At 40.8% G+C, this 14,497-nt stretch overlaps 1 protein-coding gene across 1 annotated transcript; it reads right to left on the reverse strand.

Moving 5' to 3' along the window:
• Positions 1-1,452: 1,452 nt before the first annotated feature.
• Positions 1,453-14,028, reverse strand: GCM1 (glial cells missing transcription factor 1). The gene is made up of 5 exons (XM_063096088.1): positions 13,954-14,028; positions 6,006-6,258; positions 4,831-4,943; positions 3,701-3,829; positions 1,453-2,193 (listed from the first exon to the last, which is right to left on the reverse strand). Exons 1-5 carry the CDS (start codon positions 14,026-14,028, stop codon positions 1,453-1,455), a joined length of 1,311 nt encoding a protein of 436 aa, XP_062952158.1.
• Between the last annotated feature and the right edge of the window lie 469 nt (positions 14,029-14,497).

Here is a 14,497-nt window from a genome sequence, read left to right on the forward strand (position 1 = left end):
GAGGGATAAATACCGCATGTGCTCACTCATGTGGGAGCTAAGAGAGAAAGATGGAAGGAAAGAAAGACCACAGTAGTGCTTTGGTCTTACAGAGGGAGAGAACATTCCTGGGGCTCAAACTGGAGATGGGGGAAAGGGGGAGGAGGAGGGATGTTGGGGGATAATTGGGTGGACACAGGGTACAAAAGAAATATCTGGTAATGGGTATGCTGCCAGTATGAATCTGGCCCTCACATCATGGGCACGAGGGGTGACAAGTAGCTTTGCATCTCATGAATATTCATAAAAAAAGTGCCCTAAAATGACAAAAGCCATGCTACAAATGAATCTGGTATGATATTGTTTATGTTTATGCTTGTGTATATGTATCATGCATTTCTTACAATATTTTTATATATAATATATAATAATATATATGCAGATAATATCTTTAATCTCCAGAAGAATAGTTAAGAAACTGGTCAGTGTTGAAGAGAAGAAGGCTTCTTTTTCACTTTTGAATTGTGCATCATATGCATTTGTTGCAATTCAAATAAAAACAATCATTTACTTTTGAAAATGCTTGTTTATTACATGGTTCTTTCCAGATTTTATGACTAGGCTCACCTTTACTGCAAAGTACTTTAGCAAAGGAGAGCCACTGGAATTCAAAATACGGCTGGCCAACCATGGCCATGTTAATTGCACAAAGACTTTTCTAAACAAATGTTTCTCACATGTTATGAACCTGGCACCAAGTAAGGTGCCAGAAAGAATAAAGATAACTGGGATAAAATCTGAGCACTTGGAAAGGGAAGTCAGGGAGGAAGAGGGAAAAGGAAAGGAGAGACGGAGGAGAACACTTGCTGCCACTGGAATTTCTCTTCATGTGACCATTTAATTGTGCTGTGCTTTGTCTGTATGAAATGGTATTAGGTCACGTTTCTTATCTTAATGACTGTTAGAAATCATCTAGAAAACACATTTCTATAAATTAATCCCACAACTAGACAAAATATTGAATACTTCAGTGGAAGAATCTTCTGTGCTCTACATGTCCGCAGCTCGTCGACTATCTCTGCTCGTTTGCACTCAGTTCCCAAGAAGGCACAGATGAGATCTGGGTAAATGGGCTTTTCACATCTCTGCTCAGTTTGATATGCATTGATGGCAATGAAAAGCCAACTGATAGTGCAGCTGAGGTCCTGAGAGCCCCAAACAATGTGTGTGGAGGGTGAGGAGCAGAGAGCATTTCAAGCCACAGATTGGAGGAGTTTCCATTCATTATTAAGGATGGAAGTACTAGGGTGAAGGAGCAGGAGCCAGAAAGATTACTTTGAGTGAACAAAGAAGTCTTGCCTACTGCTTGTTGCAATTTCCATTTATCTGAGGTTATGTTTTGAAAACTGTTTCCTGAGGAAATTCATCCAGACATTTCCCAAAATGGAGTGAGGGAATTGTGAAAGATTTGGGTCATCTCAAAGGACACAGGTTTAGAAGCATTTCATTGTTGCAGTGATCCAAACCCATGTATGGCATTTGCTCTTCAAAATCCCAGATCCTGCTCTTGCCTGGCAGTGAATATTGCTGGGGAGGATGAGGGGTGTAGCTGAGGAGAAAGGGGTCGTCCTGAGGTGAATGGTACGTGAGGGAAGGGACGTAGCTGTTGAAATCCACAGACACCTTCTCTTCATAAAAATCACTCCCTGAGTTTGGCCACAATGGAGAACAGCTAGTTTTGGCTGCAGGCGGTTCCAGTGGAATCTGCTGGAAAAAAGGTTCAGAAGAGTTCGGGGAAGAAGAAAAGTCACCAGGCCAGCTGGTCAGAGGAAAAGGATAGTTGGAACAACAGCTGTCATTAATAGGATTTCTCCCCAAAGAGGCATTTTTATTCCATGTTTGCAGATTGTCATAATCCGAATAGACTCCAGAGAAGGAAGGCTGGAGCAGGTCTGCACTACTGTAGATCCTACTATTAGACAATTTGCATTTTTCATACAGTTTAGTGGGGTCCAAGGTAGAAGTCGTGTCTGCCAGATCGGTGCTTCCCCCCGAACCATAGCTTTTGGAGAAGGATAAGCAATCATTCAGTGAGTTCTGCTGGGGAGCGTTAGCTATTAAACGTCCACTGTAACTACCAGACAATTGGACGCCTTCCTGGAAAGACCAAGTTAAAGGTAAACTCCCCTGACTTTGTGTTTCACCTGGAAGAGACTGGAAAGGAAAGCGAAATGCTCACGTTAATAAGTTAAGCACATTGACACCACTACCATAGGCACCCACGAGTTACTCTGTATGAGTAAGTGCCCGTCAAATTTTCCTCATTCCTTACATACTTGAAGCAGCTTTACCACAACCAGTCAAGACTTGAAAGAGGCCAAGACTGCCTCCATTTCCATTTTAAAGCTTGCTAACCAGTAAGAGCTGAATTTCCCTACGCTCTGTGGAGACAAGAGTATATTTGAGATGTTTCTCATTCAAACACAAATCTGATCTCCTAACTGCCTTTTCAAGAAACTTACAAGCACCTATTTAAGAAAAATCATGCTCCAGTTTCAAAGACTTTTATCATACACAGTACAACTCTCAGGGGTTTCCCCCCGCCCTGTCTCTTTCTCATCATTTCCACCATTGACTTTTCTATTTTTTAGTGCTAGTTGTAGTCTGAGAGACCAGGGTTTTTAAGTTGTTGTTTTTGTTGTTGTTTTCTCCTCAAGAGACTTTTCTCTGAACTCATGGGAATTTTGTTGAATCATAAACAGAAAATCTAGAACATGAAGTGTAAATTTATTTTTAATAAATGGAGGATACTTTCTCCATTGTTCTCCAGTTAGTCCCAAGAAAAGAATTTAGTTGAGAATTAAGTTATGCTCTTGTTTATGTAAAGCAATCGGCTAATGAGAGGACAATTATAGGGATGGAAAGGGCTGTGACCGGGTGGAGTGAGTGGGAGGAGATGTCCTTTGACTTGTCCCATGGCTGGGAGAGAGGATGAGGGACCAGCCATTTGGGTTTGGGGGTCTCACATTTCCCTACGACAGACTCAAATTACAATTTCTTCTGTGTAAGGTACATTTAGAACCTCCAAAGATGGACCAGCTCCATCTCTGTTCTCCTGAAAAGAAATGTGGAGCTTTGAACTGTAGAAAAAGTATAGGAATTACTGTGACTATTAATCAGACAAACTCACAACCTATGATATGATGCCCACAAAGTGGTGGACTTCACATCACAGTTTGTCTATAGGGAGTCACCCACCACCACCCTTGTGTGACCATCATTTTCAGAAATTACTTGTTTATTTCATCTTGGTAGAGTACGCTAAGGAAACAATCTGGGGGATGCGTGGAGATTTGGGAGCGGAAGGATGAGGCTAATACTTTGTGGAGATCATTTTTGTTAATTTTGGTTTTATGAGAACCAAAATATAGAAACGCCAAGTATAGCTGAAGTACTAATACAAGTTCTTTTTTTCACTGTAGTAGGGAAGACGATTGTACAATTATATGGAATTTATGGTTGAGAGCATGCTACCAAGATGGTAGAAATTAAGAATAAAACCTCAGATTCAGTTCCTTTGGTGGATGCTCGTTTGTAGATGAGCCTGATAGTATATAAATTTTGGCTTTCATTTGTCGGCAAGGGACCGGGGAAATCTACTGCCCCTACCACAGGTGTGGCAAGTTGCTCTATGTTTTGAACACACATAATGAAAGGATACCTTTGTCTCTGGTCTCCCCTTCTGGTTTAAGGAGGTGGAGGAAGATGTCATGTGTGCTTTCTTCATTGTTCTTCTTGCTTCGGATTCCAACTTGGTTTCTGGTTTAGGATGGTCATGCTCTCCCTTTGACTTAAAGCAGACAAGGAAGGAAAAAAGAAGCAATGAAATAAATGACTAAATAGTACTTCAGGGTGTGTAGGTTTTTACTCTGGGTCCTGCCACATGACTCAGAGGTGGTATAGTTGCCTATTGTGACAAGACTGGTAAACCTTTGAAATACCTGTGCTGCCTCTCACCCACACAGCAAAGTCACGTTCATAATGATAAGTAACGCTTATTAAGTGCTTCCTATAGTATGTGCAGGACACTAATAAACACACTGTGTGTCTTATCTCATTAAATGTTCAGCACATCCCTTGAGGTACATACCATAATTATCACTCCAGTTTGCAGAATAGGAAACTGGGGCATGGGGTGATTATGCCACCTGGGTAACCTCTACTAATAAGTGGGGGACCCAGGTTTCCCCTAGCTGGAGCTGGCCACACTGAGAACTGATTGTTAAATATTCAATTATTTTTTGAGCTGATTGTTAAAAATGGCTGGTAGCTTGAAATCAGCCATGATGGGAGTAGTTATATCACAGAAACTGGCAAATGCCTACAAATCAGGACATTTCTTTTTGGAGAGTTAGTTTGCCAGCACTCCACTGATTCAAACCCAGGCAGTCTGATGTCAGAATCCAATCTTCACCACTAGTTGTACCACGCCCTCATTAGTACTTCCTACACGTTTTTCAGAAAACTGGGGCTTAAGGGAGTAAAGCAACTTGTTCAGGTTTACAGATCTAGTTGAGAGTTAGAGCTGGTATTCAAACAGAGGTTCATTGAAGGCTACGAGCACACTAGCCTGGGTTTGATCAGATGGGCAGCTGCCCTCCAAGGGCTCTCCAGCACTTCAAACCTCTACTGAAGAGTGGGGCACAGACATTTGCTCCCCCAGAGTGTAAACCCTCAGAGTTGGGGCAGGATCTCAGTCACCTGTTAAAACTCTGTAATGATACTCTGTAAATTTAATTTGATATATTTATCAAATTAAAGAGAAACAGAATCACATAATTCAAATCCAACCTGGAAAAATATGAAGCGTCCGTCATGCCTCCAGAAGTTGGTGACCGGGAAGCCACCATGGCCTCGGCAAGGAATTAGCTTCAGAGGCCCATCACAGTTGGGACAGCGCCTCCCTACAAAAGAGCATAGAAAGTGACCACACCTGACTGAACCATGTTGGTTGACTCCTGAGTCTTTGTAGCCTTGACAGTTTTAGCCTTGACTCGAATGGATAAACCTCGAGTTTATCCAGGGCAGTGAATAAACCTGGGCACAGTTTTATGGGCTTCCACCCACTGGGGATTACTCCTGACCCTAGAGGCCTGGCCAGTATAATGGTCCAGATCAGTCTTACACAAGGCTAGAGTAAGCAGTTACATATCAAGTGGAATATTTCCCAAGTCAGGAAAGAGCTCTTCTAAGCAAAAAATCTCTCCCTACTTATTTACTGATATTTGAAATTCTTTGTAGTGGAAAAAAATTCTTTCATTATACAATCAGAAGTAAGGGACAAGAGGCAAAGCCACATGGGAGAGGGAACACAGCTACCAAATTTTCACTAAGGTGTAAATGAATGATACCAGGTCCTGCCCTGGCAGTAAGTTATGGAGACAAGTAACTTGAGGTCTGAAGTTGGCAAGACACAGGGAACACTGAATGTATCTATTTCATGATCCAGTGAATATGACTTAAACAAACAAACAAATATCTCAGCATGTGATTACATCATGAACCTAAATGGATGGAATTGAGTCTAACCTAAAATTTAGTCCCACTGCTGCCACTTCAGATGAACGCACTCATTGAGATCACTTAGGGATTCAAGATGTCAGGTGGCAAATCTGATAAACTACTCTCTCCTAAACGTTATGTGGGTCGCTGATGAATTAATGTTTGCCCCCTAAGTGATACGTCTTCCTTTTAACAGGGGCCTTGAGTCAGGTGCCTTAACCCAAGGGAGCAGTTTTCCTGGAGGGTGCTCTGATCATGACAAATATATGGGGCAGACACGGGGGAGAAGGGGACTGGTGGGTGCCCCTTACTATGCTGTCTGTGGGAACAGCCTGGCCTCCACTACACTCCAGTGAGAGGGCTGGGCCCTCGGGATGTGCTGGGACATCGGGCCCATCTGGGGGGGATGCGGGGGCGTCTGAACGGGTGCTGCTTCCTTGCCGGGGCCGCCGAGTCCCACTCACTCTGCTGCTTCTGCCGGGCTTTGTCGCAGATGGCGGGCCTCAGGTAGATCTTGCGGCCCCCGTCCGCGGTGCAGTCGCGGCTGCACACCACCACGCCCAGGCAGGACTTCTTCAGGATGCGGGAGTTGTGGTTGTTGGTGTTGCGCATGGCCCAGCTGCTCAGGTGCCGCTGCGCGCTCCTGTCCTCCGAGCTGTAGATATGCTTCACGTAGGAATCCGGCCACTCCTGGAACCAGTCGGTCTTCTTCACATTCTGATAGAAACAGGAAGCAAACTGTGAGAGTTTCAGCTAGACACAACTGTCAATCACTGTGGACTGGATTGACGGGAAGGATGGTTACGCACTCAAGAGCTGGGTTATTCAGATCCCCATACCGGCCAGCCGCAATAAACAAACAATAATTTTAAAAGAGCTAGGCAAGAGACCTTTGGCAAAGACCTTCCTAAGTTTAATCCTGACAGAGGGATCTGCCAGCACATCATGACAGCGGCAAAGTGACTGCTGGAGCATTTAGTCGCTGGACCCAAATGGGTCATAATTTAGGCCCTCTGAGCTCTATCTGGTTAGTGTTTCTCTAGCCCTGGGTGACAAAAGTAATGACCATTTCTCAGTAAGAATGTTTAAGGATGAAGTAATATTATGCTCTTACACAATAACTGTGGAAAATATTGTGGAAGGATGGTGAGATAATGTCTCATACCACACTGTGCTTACCTCACTGGGAATCCTACAGGTTTATGCAACGTCGCCAGAGATAAGAGGTGGGAAGACTGGAGAGTCCTGGTTCAGAAAGGTCCTGAGAGCCACTTAAACCTTCCTGCCATCCCCCTCCCCAGAGATTTTCTTCGTTTCTCTCTACGTGGCAAAGGAGTAAGGAAGAGCTTGTTTTGACTGGAAACCTCTGTGTTCTTGTCAGGACTGGAACTATTCTGTGTGCCTGAACATCTGACTAAATTCTCCTTTAAAAGGTCAGAGACAAGGGGAGTTCTGAGTCAATGAACATAAGAGTTTCAGTTTTGCAAGATAGAAAAGTTCTAGAGATCTGTTGCCCAACAGTGTACGTATAGTTACCACTACTGTGCTGTACACTTAAAAATGGCTGAGATGGCAAATTTTGTGTTGTGTTTTCGACCACAATAAAATAATAAATTTTTTTAAAAGTTCAGGGACACAGAACACTCAATCTCTATAGCATAAGTTATTTTGCTTTCTGTGCCTCTGTTTCTTCACCTGCAAAATAGAGATAATGAGACCTGCCTACCTTGAGAGTTGTTCTGAAGGTTAACTATGATAATATAAATAAAATACTTAGCACTTGCCATGCTGTGAGCTCTAAATTAATGTTAGTTGCTGACGTGGTGCCTCATATTCCTAGGCTCTACATTGGTGCATAGGTGCTGCTTTTGACAGACCCTGTCTAGTCTTTAGAGTGAGAGTCATCAAGCTGTCTCAGCAGTCAAACTTAGGCTGTGCCCATCCCCACATCTTTCAGAGACCCGGCATGGTACAAGAACGTTTTTCATCTAGAAGATTCTAGAAGGTCCAGAAGCAGAGATCAGGGTGCCTCTCCTTTGCTTCCCCAACAAGAAAGCACAGCACAGAATATGAGGGGAAAAAAAGGAAAAAAAAATTCAGAAGGAAAATTTTAGAATGTGCCAAAGAACTTTGTAACGTGAGACTTTGGACAAATGACTTTGTCTCTGAAGCTTCATTTTGCTCTTCTTTAAAATGGGGATACTGATAAAACCTGCCTCACAAAAGTGCTGTGAAGAGCAGATGTGTTGAAAACTCTAATTCCTATATAATGATACTTGTTTGAATGAAATGTCATGGGACTGAGGTGGTCTGAAGAAATATAAATGAGATGTTTTATGTATGTCCAGGGTGGTACTATTTAGTGGTTAAGAGCTGGGGACTGCAAACTAGGGCCCATAGGACAAATCCAGCCCACTGCCTGTTTTTGTAAATAAAGTCTTATTGGAACACAGCCATATTCATTCATTTAATTATTGTCTGTGGCTGCTTTTGCACTACCACAGCAGAGCTGAATAGTTGTGTCAGAGACTGCATGGTCCACAAAGCCTAAAGTATTTACTACCTGGCCCTTTACAAAAACTTTGAGATCGTGGATGTGAATCTTAATGTCATTCTTTTGTCTCTCAATGCCTCCATTCCCTGCTCTGTAAAATGGAGGTAACAGGAGTATCTCACAGTGATATTATGAGGACTGAATGAATTAACATACGCAAAACACTCAAAACAGAGCCTGCAGAGAGCAGATTCCATATCAATGTTAGCTGTTACTCTACTAGATCTGGGGCCACACACACCCGTCAATGCAGTTGTAAGAGCCATCTGCTGTTGGGAGAGAAGACCCACAGAGAGGTCACTTTCTGCTTTAAACTTGCCAATCCAAATGCAAGACAAGAGTCCTATAAAACAAAAAGCTTAGTTGGTGTACCTGTTGTTCCACAACTTTCCCTCTCAGAGCTGTGACAATGGCTAGCACTTCGTGGGCAGTACTGTAACTACCATGGTAGGGAAGGGAAAGTAGTCAAGGAAGAGAAGGGGGAAGGGTATAAATCACTGGAGTGCAGTGCCTGGAGAAGCCCCTCTGGTCCATCAGGTAGCTATAGTAGCATTTCCCAGAGAGAGGCCCGGCCAGGCCAACATGCCAGCTTTATTGTTTACTTTTTCAGGTCCTTCCCTCTCCCACAATTCCCTGATAATTCTTAGCTTGATAAGATTTAATGCTGGAGTGAGAGAAGCACCTGGGGCATCACCCCTCCTGCTTTCTCCATCCATCTTTTCTTTCTTCCTTATTTCTTCTTATTAAAAGCCCCAAACAATGCTCTCATTTACTCTCACAGAAATGCCATAGAAAGCATAATCGAATATTTTATCTTATGAAATAATAAAAATACAGGTTAAAAGATTAAAATGTGTACTTTAATATTTGGACCATCAAAATCTCTAGGTGGATTTGAACTATTCCATTACAAAGCACAGTTGTCACGATAGCAGAGACAAGGGCACTGTGGACTTAGAGAAAAGCTGAGATTTTCATGTGGTAAAGGGGAGTGGCCCCTCAGGCTGGTCAGTGCCATAAATCCCATGAACCAGGAGGAGGGGAATATATTGGAGAGAGTGTCTCAAATGCTCTGATTAAAGCAAAGACTTCCTCCTGCCTGTAAAGGAAGAGTGATCTCCACTGTCTTTTAAGCTTTTTTTTTTTTTTTTTTTTTGACAGCCCCTCCACTTGTACACTAGTTTTCTAGTTCCAGTAACAATGCAGTAGTGATTTTGACAATGTATGGGCTGAAAAAATTACGAGGAGTAAATAAATGTATTCACATCCAGCTATTCTCTGGGCTATTGACTCACTCCCAGTGTTTTGACCTGGACGTTTAGTGGGTTCTTTGACATCTTTTTACACTGAAACTAAGAGAAAACCCAGATCCCAATAATGTAAAGAAACCCAAAGGTCAAATGGGTGATCATGATTTCTGAAAGCTTCTTAAAATTTACGGCCTCTGAGGGCAAAATTTAAAAAGAAAGAATAATCTTTTCTTTATCTTATTTTGCGAATCTCCACAAAATATTTTCTTCTTTTTAGATCCTTTGTTTACTTTAATTTCTAACTTTTCATGAGTAACTCTTTGTTTTTCCTCTTGGTTAAGTAGTTTATAATTGAAAGAGACTATTCCTAAGGTTTCCAGTATGTAAATCTAACTAATTTATATTTTATAATCTCATGGGTAACATTATTGTGGGTTTAATTGATATCTATGAGTTCTGTTTGTAATTTTTTAGTAAGAGACTTAATCCTCTAACTTACTCAAAATCTTTGTAACTCTATATAGGGTACCTGAAGAATTAAATATATGGTCTTATATAAAACTAATAGATTAAAATCAGAATTCTGAAATAAGGTATCAAAAATATCTACATTATCATGTTATGATATTATGAAACTGGTTTTCATTTGGAGTATAGTCCACTCATATAAAGCAATTATCTGCCAGGTTTTCTTTAATTATATGAATAGCTTATTAATTCCTTATAAATAAATGTTTCCAAATAGAACAGTGATAGCAAACAGACACACCTTTAAACAAGTCAGATAGAGGGAAAAAAATTAGTTGTTCTTTAAGGAAAACAGAAAAAAACTTCAACCAGCATTTTGATTTACAAATTCTTCTGGGCCAACTGGAAATGAAACTCGAAGGAGTTTCATGGTTACCAAAGAGAGAAATTCAATTCAACAAAATGATTTTGTGTCAACTCAAGCATTACTCCTTAGATTAATCCTGTTATTTCCTACCTTAGTTGGAGGATCAAGACTCAAAACTCAAAGTTACTTACTTGCTCACAAAACACTAAACTTGGGCCAAGTTAGACCAGCTTTCAGACTCTCTCCATCACCTACCTCTCTCTTCTCCTCTCCCTTCCTCTTTCCACTTCACCCAGCTAAGCAAGGGACCCACTGGTGGGCTCCTGGAAAAGAGTCTCTGCTACCTCAGATGCAGTAATGCTCCTCTCCCCGTTACACAGAGTGGGAGGAGAATTCTTGCCCCAATAGTGGGGGACCCTATGGTTATGGGAGTCCATCTAGGTGGAGTTGTCCCAAAGAAGTTCAAATGGCCTTGAAGTCAAAGAGAACACTGGGCAAAGAAGGCAAAGTCATGGGTGTCCCCATCAGACCAACAACAACATGTCCTGATCATGCAGTCAGATAATAATTGACAAGAAATGCAGAATCTGGTTTACCTGTTAGCTCCCTAGCACAAACACACATCTGACTACTATCATTGGCTCATTCTGATTGTATTTGGCCATGTGAATTCACAGAAAGAGCTCAAATATTCACCTTTGCTCACAATTTTGGGCTCCTCCTCTGTAGAGGCAAAGGAAACTTTGCTGGGTAAAATCATGGTCCATAATGAACTAATCAGAGCTGTGGCTTCTCTGTAGTTGACTCGACTATTTTATTCTAGATAATGTTTTCTCTACAAAAAGTGTACTTAAACCTTGGAATTGTGAGTTAATGGTTTGGCATGGCTTTGGCAATGGGCTTAATCTGAAAATTGCTCAGTGCTTAAGAACAAAATGATTCAGGGTGTTTGTCTACTGTAGTGTATTGGAACAGCCTGTACTTCTGCTTGGAGACTGGCTGGTATTAGGAGTAAAGTGATCTCTCTCTAGTGACACGGGTACTATTTAGGGGGAAAAGGAATTCCTTCCCAATTTTCAACTAGAAAAAAGAAGTTTCACTATTCACTGTTGTCAAAAATTAACCCATAAATCTTGATATGTCTGAAGTGTATAAAAGGATGTTAAGTTTCTCAGACCAGAAGATGCAACTAGCATTTGGGTAACCGTCTTGAAACTTGAAGACGTGAAAGGGTGAACAGAAAAGGAATTTGCCTATGTGTTGCAGAAGTAATAATTCTGTCAAGAATATACAGTTATTAAAAAGGAACTATGAGTTATTTGGATAGGTGGGACAGAGAATTAAATTGGGGATATTTATAATAATAACAAGACTTTGCATTTGATGCTTTAAACCACATTTTTTTTTTTAATGCCCAAACGGTGGTCTGAAGAGCATTTATCACCTGAGGGGCTCCATGAAAAAAGAGCTCCATGGTAAAAAATAAGTTAGGGCAACACCACTTAATACAGCCTCCTCTTGGGAGAGCCACCAGTGAATGCACAGGATGTTACAAAGGACTCCAAGTCTGCAGTAAGGAAATCTGTTTAACTTAGTTGAGCCTAGTGTTGCCCCTTTTTTCTCTTCACAGCACCTATTAAAATTCCTTGTAACTTGTATTCTACAGAATTCATTTTGGGAAACACTACTCTAAACAGCTTAGAGATTGGGGTAGGGTATATATGGAATTACTAGTTTCATTTTGCAGAGGAGGTTACTAAGACTTAAGAATATCAAGATGTCCAGAATCACACAGATTGATTATAAGCAATGGAGCCATTCATTAATGAATTTCATATTTGTCATTTGTTGTTTAATACACGCTGGGCGCTGTGTTAGGCATGAGGCTGACATTTCTAGAATTCTAGACTATTAGAACACATAGGTCCATTTGATGGCAACCTCCTCATTTTCAGAAGTGGAAAGGGAATTCCATAAAAGGTAAACAGCTCCTGGAGGCTCTACGAATAAAAAGAGACAAAACTGGATTTCAAATCCAGGGATTTTACTTCCAAAGCCTGTGCTGTTCTAATATGTTCGGAAATCTTTCCAAGACCTTTTATTTTTTACTTTAACCTGTCCTTGATATAACTCCAGAGCCAGCATAAACCCAGATTAGGATGGTGCTGTCTCTGCTCAGAAAATATTAAGGGATATTTCCATTTTTAATCATTTCCCTGGTGTATTTAACAAATTGAAGGGCACTTAGCTATTTCCATGAGTAATCTTAGTACTTTTTCTATGAACTATAATGGCTACATTTCCAAAATTGCATGTGTATTTTTGCCATAAATTTCTCAGTTTAATGTCCTATGTACCCGAGAATGCTTTCATTTTTGGTAATTCATGTTGGAACAAGAACTTTTACAAGCCCTGAGTTTCCCTCCAGGGAAGTGTTTCTTCTTCTTTTTTGTTTATGGATCTGAGGAATGATATGGATCCTCTGCCCCAGAAAAATACGCATGTTAACACACAGTGTTACCCATCATTTCAGGGGTCCTCAGACTGCATTAAAACCCTTGCTCTAGAATGTGACATTGCAAGGTCTTCCATGTATCTACTTTCTCCAACTCTTGATTTTGTGTATATCCAGGTTCTATTTGGGGGCTGCAATCATGAAATTAAAAATAGGCAGAAATATGGGTCCATAAGCCAAGAGTAATTAAAATTTAAAGTTTCCCCAAACAGTTACAGTAATTGTAATATCAATTAAGAGCAACTAGAAACACAAACTCCTAAAATGAATATTTGCATGATTTAGCTTTGGTAATTGGATCATCCTTAAATGAATGGAAAAGGGGGCACACTTTTTGTCTTCCAGTCTTCCTAAGACCTACCAGGAAAGAATGTTGGGGGAATTTAAGGAGAAACAAAAGAATGTCTTCATTAGAGTGAAAATCTGAAATGACTGTAAATCAAGATTGGAATCTCCATTCTCTTGCCCCTACTTGAAATAATTCAAATTTCTCGTTCTCCAGAATCAGGCAGACTAGAACTTTTCATTACTTGGTACTAGAGGTCTCCAGCCTTAGCTTTCCTAGTTACCTTTTCAAATAAGTTTCAGTGAAAACATCTTAAATGTTAAGAAAGGAAGACAAAGAAGTCAGAAATGATACACACATAAAATCAGTTTTAAATAACTAATGCTTTCAATCAAGTTAAGAGGTAAGAAGTCAACTGCCAAAGAGGATGGGAAAGAAAACATGAAATAAATGCCACTCTGTATGTGGAAAGCAACCAGATGTGCGTGAAAGGTATTTAGAAAGGTTCCAGAAGAGCATGCTGTATCCCACAAAAGCACTCCCATGTGGACATTTCAGTACTTTCCAGTTATTTATAGAATTAGTTTAAAACCATTACTATAGAAAATGAGGTTGTATGGGGACTTGTGCATAACGAAGTGTCAATCTATATAGGCAAATAAATGATCATGAACATTATTATACCAGCTAGCCAGAGTGAGTGCAACTTGAGCCAAGCTGACTTTGAAAGAGAAGGGAAGTAGCACTTTCTTTGCCTCAGTCTATAACTGGGGGAGTCTGGTAACACCCACTCAAATCATAGGTCTTGGCATCTCCTTTTAAAGTTCCTCAGTAAGATGCCCAGCTGAAGTTCTGGAAGAGAGGGTTTTAATCAGTTGGGAACCTCACCAATTTTCTTCCAGATCTTAGCAGATTAATGGTCAAGGCTTCATAGCCAAACACTGAAAGCAGATTCTTATAGCAAGTACATACCTGTGGCAGTTTGATATCATTAATATCCCAGCTTAACATCTCTTTGTCTTCAGAATCAAAGTCGTCAGGTTCCATGGTAAGGTCAGGTTACACACAGATTTCTGTCTATTCAACTTCCCTCAGAATTGCTTGAGAATTTTCCTCTCAGAGGTTCTTGATATAGTGGAATCAGTTCACTCAAGTGGCTTAGACCAAGAGACTGTTTTCTGAGGCTGAAAAATAAATGATCGTGATACTGATCTATCAAGAGATAAAAATCAGTGCTTGTCTGTCAGAAAACCCTGTTTCATTGACATTTTTGCAAGTACCAGCATACTAATAAAAAACAAAACATAGAAGACATTAGCAATCTTGCTGAAATAAAGTTTGACCACTAGAAATTAGAATCATAGTGATCATGGCTTTCACCCTTAGGCTCGGGCTTCCTTTCTCATTGCTAGACTCAGGTTGCGAAAGCCTTAGAAGAGACTGTTGTCGGTAGCCCAATGGTTAGGACCTTTTCCTCTGTTAACCTGTGTTGGGGTGAGAGTGGCTTGGAGTTGTT

The sequence above is a fragment of the Cynocephalus volans genome, chromosome 5, assembly GCF_027409185.1.
Source record: "Cynocephalus volans isolate mCynVol1 chromosome 5, mCynVol1.pri, whole genome shotgun sequence".
Classification (NCBI taxonomy): Eukaryota; Metazoa; Chordata; class Mammalia; order Dermoptera; family Cynocephalidae; genus Cynocephalus; species Cynocephalus volans.